General features: G+C 39.9%; 1 protein-coding gene across 1 annotated transcript; it reads right to left on the bottom strand.

Annotated features, from left to right (window-relative positions):
* Nucleotides 1-3,137: 3,137 nt before the first annotated feature.
* On the bottom strand, nucleotides 3,138-4,015 carry LOC145109136 (uncharacterized). Its single transcript, XM_079046246.1, has 2 exons — nucleotides 3,467-4,015; nucleotides 3,138-3,347 (listed from the first exon to the last, which is right to left on the bottom strand). The coding sequence occupies exons 1-2, from the start codon at nucleotides 3,932-3,934 to the stop codon at nucleotides 3,267-3,269; spliced, it is 549 nt and encodes a 182-aa protein (XP_078902372.1). The 5' UTR covers nucleotides 3,935-4,015; the 3' UTR covers nucleotides 3,138-3,266.
* Between the last annotated feature and the right edge of the window lie 5,747 nt (nucleotides 4,016-9,762).

Raw genomic sequence — 9,762 nt, 5'->3', positions numbered from 1 at the left:
CGAGGCCTATCATCATTTTATTTCATAAAACACCAACTATTTCATCTACCCATGTTTTACCCAAGCATATTTGTAGATATAAAATGCATACACAGTTCAGATCTCAAAAACAAAGTTTAAATCTTTCATACAACATAGATTTCAAGGTATAAAACATACATATACAGTTTAGATCTGAAGTGAGAAAGTCCAGATCTAAAGTGTGAAATTCTAGATCTGAAGGAAAAAGGTTCAGATCTGGAAGAAAAGTTTAGATATGAAAGAAAAAGTCTAGATCTGAAGGAAAAAGGTTCAGATCTGGAAGAAAGAGGTTCAGATCTTTTATCCAGCATAGATCCCAAGTAAACAAACAATATATACATAGACATAACATGTAATTTATATAAAATACTTCATATCTATGTGTAAGATGAAAGTGACTATACACTCATCTGATAAGGAGTGATTCGGACAGCACTTCGCTTCTTAAAATAATCTTCTTTGACGAAACCGGGAAGTTTGCTTGAAAACCGGGCTCCGTGCGGACAGAGTTTCAAACCGAAAAACTCTTTTTATCGGAGCCTTCGGGCTCTCCGGGGCTTTCTTCTAATGCTAGGGAGGTACCCTAGGCTTGGGGGGGGGGGGGTTAGAGAGAGTTTAGAGAGAGAAAGAAAGGTGTAAGGAATGAAATGGTCAAAGTTGCTATTTATAGGCAGTTTTGGGCTCTCTCACGTCGTGAGAATCCATGCTCACGTCGTGAGCTTTTGACCTATCAATCCGTAGACTTGCCAGCTGCATTCTAGGCTTGAAAAGTGACCATTTGACTCCTCACGTCGTGAGCTTTTGACCTATTACTCCGTAGACTTGCCAGCTTTATTCTAGGCTTGAAAAGTGACGATTTGACTCCTCACGTCGTGAGAATCTATGCTCACGTCGTGAGGCCAGTCAGATTAGGGTTTCTGACATGTGTCATGCTCTCAGACAGCTGTATCTTCGGAAGGTCATAACTTTTGCATACGAGTTCCGTTTTTTACGTTCTTTATATCCACGCTTAGGTGGAGACGTACTCTACAACTTTCCTTTAGACCCCTAAGGCTAAAAAGTACTTTATCGTAAACTCACTTTTTAGGATTCCCGGTGTCATGCCGGTTTTGTCGCGAAACTTCGTCAGGTCATAACTTCTTCGTTATAACTCGGATTTCGGCGTTCTTTATATCTCCGGAATCCTTGTCACGACCACTACAACTTTCTTCATAGATATCAGGTTTATCTAACATTTTATTTTTGACGCTTATTTTTATCTTTTATTTATTATATTATTATAAACAAGTAATAAGCACACAAAAGCACATAATTCACATAATATTCAAGTAATTCATCTTTATTACTTTAAAACGAGTTACAATGGTTGACCTAGACTATTACATCATCATTAATGCTTAGCCCAGAAACACGGACGTTACAACTTGTAGATGTGATTCCTTCAGCTTTCAACTCAGGTGAGCTATCTGACTATTATGTGTTACAATATATGTCCCTTGCATGATAGGATCTATTGATACTATAGTATGTTGATTGTATGAATTGGCTTGCAGAGTCAACTATATGATTATTGCTTGATTATATGATAAGTTGGTATGTTTGTTTTAGGAGTTGATGGTGGATCGGAACTAGAGACGAGAGCCTAGAATACTTGTGTTATTGGTTAGGCGTGCACTAGAGCCAGTAGTCATCGTTATTGACTAGACATGCACTAAAGTTGTTAGTTGTCGTCTGTACCGATGGATCGACACTAGAGCCGAGAGCTTTGTTTGTATACATTGTATGTGTATTGTGGTATGTGTTATTTTAGGGAACTACTAAATTTTGTGGTTACAGTTATAGATTAAATGTTTTGCAGGTAGTTTTTCTGATCGTCAGAAGGATCCAACTTGATTGTATTATAAGTGCATCGCAAATGATCATGTTTTTAGACTTCCGTTGGTTATGATGATTTTGATACTTTGTTTCCTATGATTTGATTTTGATATATTGACATTATGGTTTGAGGATGTTTCAAATAATTCATCTACTTTGATCTTTTTTATGGAAATGTTTTGGATATTTACTAAGTTTTTAAAAGAAAACTTCGGGTTTAAATTTGAGACGAGATGGTGCTTCTTGTTACGATACTTTTGATGACCACCAACTATTTGAGATGTGATCTCTACCAAGTCAAAGCCAAGTCTTTGAGCTTCTTGTTGTCTCTTCACATGCTTGTCTAGTAGCAATTGCTTTAATTTGCCTTTTGTACATTATCTAGAAAATATGGAATTTAAAAGTTTTTGTTTGTCCATCCATGTCCAAAAGATTTTCAAGGGACCATGTTCAAAATATTTTTTTTCTGTAAATGACTATCAACAAATTATAGGTTTCATGGAGAAAAGTTGGCAATTCATTTCTATAATAAAACTTTTATCACCTCAAAAAACCATAAAAGAATGGATGAGTGCAGTGGCGGACGTAGAATTTTGTAGTGTCACGATAGTAGAAAAAAAAGTTAGAAATTTTTGCATTGCGTCCGGGAAAACCAGGTATTGTCGGTACTGGCACCATAGTAGATCCGCTCGTGGATGAGTGGTTATTATGTATTATGTTCTAAAACATGACTGGATTTGTATTCAAATAATTCGAAATCGATAAAAAATGGAACGATATGAGAATCTTTAGACATAAAGTTTGATACTTTGCTCGGAGAGCAGAGTTTGAATATGCAAGAGCAAAGTTTGAATCGGTGGTATTTTGTCATTGTCAACAAATTTCATTTCATTCTCATCGTATTGCTACATACCAAACAGATTAATATAATCTATTTTATTCAACTAAAGTACCCAAACATAACAATTAAAATGATAATGATCCATTTTATTATATTGTCAAATTATACATAACAATTTGTTATGGTAATGATCCATTTTATTAGATTGTCAAATCAATAGGTCTATTTTATTCTCTTTGTTGTTCCATTCATAAATACCAAATAGACCTATAATGAAAATAAGGCTACTTTTTCTTTTTCTTTTTTTATTAGGTGAAATAAATCACACAACAATAGCATTATATTTTATTTTGTGATGGTGAAATTTCATACCTCTACCTACACGGCTAGACTTTATCGCTAGACAAAACATAAATGTTGTAATAGTATATATTCGTAAACAAAATACAATGATAGGGAAACAAAAGGCAATTACAAATCATACAAAAAAATAAATAAATTTAAAAAATAATAAATAAATAATATAAATCTAGAGCCAGCTGAAAGCAGCCAATCCCATCACCAAGCTCCCCACCACCATATGTACGCTCTTTAATCTGTCGGCTCCACTCTGCAAATTTCAATTTTCATACCAATTAATAAATCAAATTATATAAAATTGAAATTATAAAATAAAAAATAAAAACATAAAGTGGTTAAATTCAGCTAAAAGTAAGACATCGGAATTACCTCGTCGGCGACGTCGGCTGAATTAGGAGCAGGAGAGGGAGATTCGTCGCCACTCGGTCCAGGAGAAAGTGCCCCGGTAGGCGACGGCGATGGAGCATTCTTCTTAGTCTTCTTCTTGCTCGGAGCCGGAGCAGAAGCTTCAGGTGTAGAAGCAATCTCTGGTGCAGGAGAGCTCACTGGTTCAGGAACCGGTGGAGATTCAATCGTTGGAGGAGAACTCACTGGCACCGCAGCAGGAGGAGAACTCATCGGCACCGCAGCAGGTGGTGAACTAACCGGAGTAGGAACAGAAACCATTGGAGGAGCAGAAACTGGAGACTTCGCCGGCGGTGCTACGGTTGGTGAAGCAGCAGGCGTTGTGACAGTCGAAGGAGGCGCAATCGTCGGGGAAGCAGCTGGAGCTTGACCTCCGACAGCGGCGAAAATGGCGCAGATGAATGCTAGAACGACGACGTTCTTCATTTCCATGTTTGTTTCTAGAGAGAGAGAAAGAGAGACTGTGTGTGTTTTAGAGAGAGAGTGAGGGAAGGGATGAAGAGTAGAAGCCGGAGACGCGAGTATAAGTAGCCGTTAAGGTAAACAATGTTCGATGTGTTTGTACGTGTGGGGCCCACAATGACAATAATTACACGTTATACGTGTTATTTTTTGTGGGACCATGTAACGGCTTTATACAGCTGGAATATTTTTTCACATGGGCCACCGAAACTTTGTTGTATATGGGAAATAATTCAAAAGTGTAAGGGGGTCTATGTAAAATTTCAATTTTAACAAAGTTTATGTCATCTCCAACTACTTCTGTATTTTGTCCCTAAATAACAATTTTTACAAATTATTTATAAAACTTCTTTTAAGTTTTTTTGACCTCCTATAATCTACCATTCACGAACAAATAACATAAACAAATAAATCACCGATTTGAATACTTTTTTAAACAAAAAAGATACTAAAGTTCAGATATATACACCGTTTCTTTATAAGTGGAAGATAATCAAGATATTTAGCTTACTCTAAGAATTTCTTTATATCAAAAATATCATTTGGAGTTGGTTTGTCTCTTTATTTGGTCATGTAACTCTATAATTATATGTTACTTGATGGCATGTATTACGATCAATTTCCACCATTTTTCTATTTTTTAGAACTAACTTTTACTTTTTACCGCTTTAGTTCACTATACTTCAAAAAATTAGTTATTTAAAGATAAGAACAACTTACCTAATGACATTTACAAAAACCAATAATTTAAGGACGAAAATTACTAGCTTTTTATGGCTGAATATTATATATTAAAAAGGTGGCGAGTGCTTTTTTATTAAATTGTCCAAGATATGAAAGTGTATTTTAACATGACGGTTCGGCAGAAAGCAGTTTTTCAGTGTTTACGTGCACCGCATGCTCAAGATTTTCTTTTAGCTATTCCTATAGATGAGCTTGGCCAAGATATGTTTCCTGTGGAGTATCGTACCATCCTCAAATATCGACTCATGATTCTAATATTCTCAGCTGACGAGATATGTCTGGTGTGCCGCAAGACATGTTTGGCCTCTTTTGGAGAGCATGTAGTTCATTGCAAATAACTCCCGGGTTTCATATACATACACGATATGGTTATGGATGTTTTGGTCGACATATTTAAGTGTGCCGAAGTTTCTACCAAGAAAGAGGCTCATGTGAATTTCTTGACTGACCCAACAGAAGGAAGGTCAACCCTTAGACCGGCTGACATTTTGATTTTTGGATGGGTTGGAGGGAAACACGCATGTGTAGACCTTACGTGAGTATCCCCGCTTGTAGGCTTGAGGGTCTGGGGTTTCACGGCGGGACAAACTGCATTAAAAGCTGTTACATGCAAGGTCACCAAACATGAGAAATCGTGCATGGAAAATCAACACGTGTTCATACCATTTGCATTTGATACGTTTGGTTTCATTGCGTCAGATGCGTTGGAGCTTCTTAATAGAGTACAACGGATCATGCATAACAATGTTATATCCCCTAGATCTATGGATGTAGTCTTTAAAAGAATTGGCTTCACCATATTGTAACATCTAAAAAATCACAACCAATTAAAACTTTTCACATCAACCCATTTACTAATAAAAGTGTTTACACAACCATTGTTTCCAAAATATTATTTAAAACAGAGTCTCCCAAAATCAACAACATAAAAATCAGGATGTGTACGCTCACGCCTTCGCTTTCTCACAATCCTCAGAAGTATCTGAAACCATAACAAAAAAAACTATAAGCCAAAGCTTAGCAAGTTTCCCCTAAAGTACTACCACACAATACACATATCATATACAAACAAAGCATGTTGCGTCCAATTAGTCATCGAACTAGAATACCCCCGGGTCCACAACCATCGGTCTGGATTACCCCTGGCCCAATCAGTCATCGGACTGGAATGTCAATATACTACAGGTCCACTCAGTCATCGGACTAGAATACCAATATACACCGGGCACAATGAGTCATCAGACTGGAATACCCTCAGGTCCACTCAACCATCAGGCTGGAATACCCCCGGTCTGTTGACTCACGCACAAAGCAGTAAAGTCTCAACCCAACACAATATGTCGACATATAACAGATAACAAACAAAATCAATAGACAGATAATAATGCAGCTAGACTTCAGAGGTAGTCCTACAGATCTACCGGTCTACGCATATCAACAACTATCATATAATCATAAAGGTCTATCCCCTACTCAGCATATCATAAATCAATGTATAACAGGATATCAATCCAATGGGTCGGCCTTGGTGCCTTCGACCCGTAAGTACAGTGAGGAAAACTCACATCACAGTCTGACGAAAAGCTGAACGATAAACTGCTCCAAATACCGGCTTTGCAGGTCACCTATTCAATAGATAGAGACCAATACTCAACTATTAGTTAAAATACCCAAAATAACCTTAAGTCAAACTTGGTCAACCTTGGAAAAAGTCAAAGTGAAAAGGTCAAGAAAAGTCAACCCAGAGCGAGTACGCCCAACGTACTTGGCTCGTACGCCTCACGTACACGCGATCCAGATCGGGCTCCCTCTGGAGGGAGATTTCTGAGGGAGATTTTAGAACCTCCCACTGCATCACAGCCTCGATCTTGGCCGGATCGTACAAAATCCCATCTTGGTTAACGAGATGTCCTAGGAACTGGACCTCTCGTAACCAAAAGTTATACTTCGAGAACTTGGCATACAACCGTTCCCGCCTCAATACTCCCAAAATCTCTCGAAGGTGCTCCTCGTGCTGCTCTCTGGTCTTGGAATACACCAAGATATCATCAATAAACACAATAACAGATCGTTCGAGCATCAGCCTGCACACCCGATTCATCAAATCCATAAACACTGCATGCGCATTGGTGAGCCGAAATGGCATCACCATGAACTCGTAATGCTTATAACGAGTCCGAAACGCGGTCTTCTCAATGTCCTCCTCTCTTACTCTCACCTGATGATACCCAAACCGTAGATCGATCTTGGAGAACCAAGATGCACCCTGCAACTGATCAAAGATGTCATCAATCTGCGGAAGGGGATAAGGTTTCTTCACCGTTAACTTGTTTAACTCCCGATAATCAATGCACATCCAGTGTGAACCATCATTCTTCTCTACGAACAATATTGGCGCTCCCCACGGCGAACAGCTCGGTCTTATGAACTGCTTGCCTAACAGCTCCTGCAGCTGAGAGGACAACTTCTGCGTCTCGGGTGGTGCCAACCGGTACGACGCCTTGGCAATCGAAGCCGCACCTGAAACTAGATCAATCCTGAACTCAACCTGCCTCTCGGGAGGCACACCGGGTAACTCCTCCAGGAATACATCGGCAAACTCCCTAAAAACTGGCACATATGAAACCGAGACCTGCTCCCCTACTCGAGTATCAACCACATACGGACTATAACCCGCACACCCATGTTGAATATACTGTTGAGCCCTGGCTGCCGAACAAAACCTTGAACTAACCCTGGTACCCTCTCCATATATAACTAGTTCTCCCCCACTTGGGGTTCGAACTACTACTCATTGGCCCTCGTAATCGATCATGACACAAAAAATGCTCAACCAATCAATCTCCACTATCTCACATCAACGACCTTGAACCGCTTCGCCACAGGCTGTGACTGTGTCGGGGCCTGCCTCTGCTCCCTCGTCTGGAGCTCCATCTCGATCTCCCGCCGCCAAGCGGCCTCCTGCAACTGCACCAGTGAATCATAGCGATATGTAGACACAAACTGATGGATGTCCATACTGAGCATGCTCAAGTATCGGGTCATCTTAGCTTGCTCAGAAGCAACAAACTCAGGGAAAAACATAGCTCTCTCTGTAAACATCTTGGTGATCTCCGTCACGGACTCGGTCCCCTGTCTCAGATGCAAGTACTCCTGAGCCAGCCTCTCCCGCTCCACCAATGGAACATATCTCGATAGGAACATTTCAGAGAACTTCTCCCATGACATTGCAACCCTCTACTCTGGAGTTTATGAACTAGTAATCAATATCCACCAATCCTTTGCTCTAGACCTAAGAAGGTTCAGAGCGCACTTGAACCTCTGGTCAGCTGGGCAGGAGCAAGTAAAGAAACATCCATCAACATCTGATAGCCACCTCATGACAATGATCAGATCTTGAACCCCGTCAAACACCGGGGGCTTCGTATTGTCGAAGTCCCTGTACTGGAAGGCTCTCCTAACGCCAATCCCTGCCGCAACAACGACTGCGGTGGCTGCAGCTGCAACAGCCTCAGAAAGTGCAGCATATCAGTCATCAAAGAACTCCATCATGGCGGTCTTGATAGACCCAAAAAACTCTGGTATCTGCCCCTGGATAATAGAAATAATCTCCTCATGAATTATCTCCCTAACACGGTCCCAAGTCAATCATGGGCCATCCTGGCCACCTGATCCGGCTCCTGATTCGGATCCTGACTCAAATCGCCTCGTAACCACCATACTGAAAATAAACCAGAGATATCAGATAAAACGCATATCATACGATAAGAGTCATTCCCCAACAAAACCCTAGGGGTTGTGACTTCCCTGCTACGCGTACGGGTCCTATGCTTCCAGTAGTACGAGCTCATACTACCTTCCACACCTACCCATATTTGTCTCAGAAGATCATCACAACAACCCTAACAACAATCAATGGAATACACATACACCCGATTCTCACTTCCTAGAGAAAGGCTAGCCATCCCTCAACGGGCCAGCTGACTCCACATAACTCATCCATGAAACTTCTGCCAACCCTGCAGCACTCAAGTATGCTAATCATACATAACACGGGATCCTACAGACATTCAAATACTTGATTCAACCCTAAGCCCACAACCAAACAAGGAATAGGAAATAAGGCTAAATTAAACATTCTCAGGCTATAAAATCTTAGTTATGTACAATTTTGATGCATACACTAAGCAACTACATTAATGATGTCAATTCCATATAAGGAAGAAACCCTAGGCTATTATGCATCATATAATAAGGCAATTCTATCATGAAATTCCTCAAAGATCCCTAGCCAATCACTAGCATGATGTTCTAATATATCATAATAGCAAATAAGAGTGTGGTAATTTGGGGTCTACTTATTGGCTCCGGCTCATCGTACACATCATATACTTTCTTGATTATTTTTGAAAACAAATTTTCAAAATCATTTTTAAATTTTTTTGCAGTTCCTTAGTTTGAGTCTGAATTCACATGCGTGTTCCTCCAATTCGCTCAAACCAAGGCTCTGATAGCAACTTGTAACATCTCAAAAATCACAACCACTTTAAACTTTTCAAATCAACCCATTTACTAATAAAAATGTTTACAAAACCATTGTTTCCAAAATATTATTTAGAACAGAGTCCCCCAAGATCAACAACATAAAAATCAGGATGTGTACGGTCACGCCTTCACCGTCCCACGATCCTCGGAAGTACCTGAAACCATAACCAAAAAAACTATAAGACAAAGCTTAGTGAGTTTCCCCCAAAGTACCACCACACAATAAACATATCATATACAAACAAGCATGTTGGGTCTAATCAGTAATTGGACTGGAATACCGGGTCCACATCCATCGGTCTGGATTACCCCTGGCCCAATCAGCCATCGGACTGGAATGTCAATATACAACAGGTCCACTCAGTCATTAGACTAGAATACATATATAACGGGACCAATCATTCATCGGACTAGAATACCCTCGTGTCCAATCAACCATCAGGTTGGAATACCCCTGGTCTGTTGACTCACACACAAAGCAGTAAAGTATCAACCCAACACAATATGTC

The sequence above is a fragment of the Lactuca virosa genome, chromosome 4 (assembly GCF_052849685.1).
Source record: "Lactuca virosa cultivar CGN04683 chromosome 4, Lactuca_virosa_CGN04683_v6, whole genome shotgun sequence".
Lineage (NCBI taxonomy): Eukaryota > Viridiplantae > Streptophyta > Magnoliopsida > Asterales > Asteraceae > Lactuca > Lactuca virosa.
The sequence above is the reverse complement of the archived record's forward strand: the minus strand, read 5'-3'. Positions and strand labels throughout refer to the sequence as shown.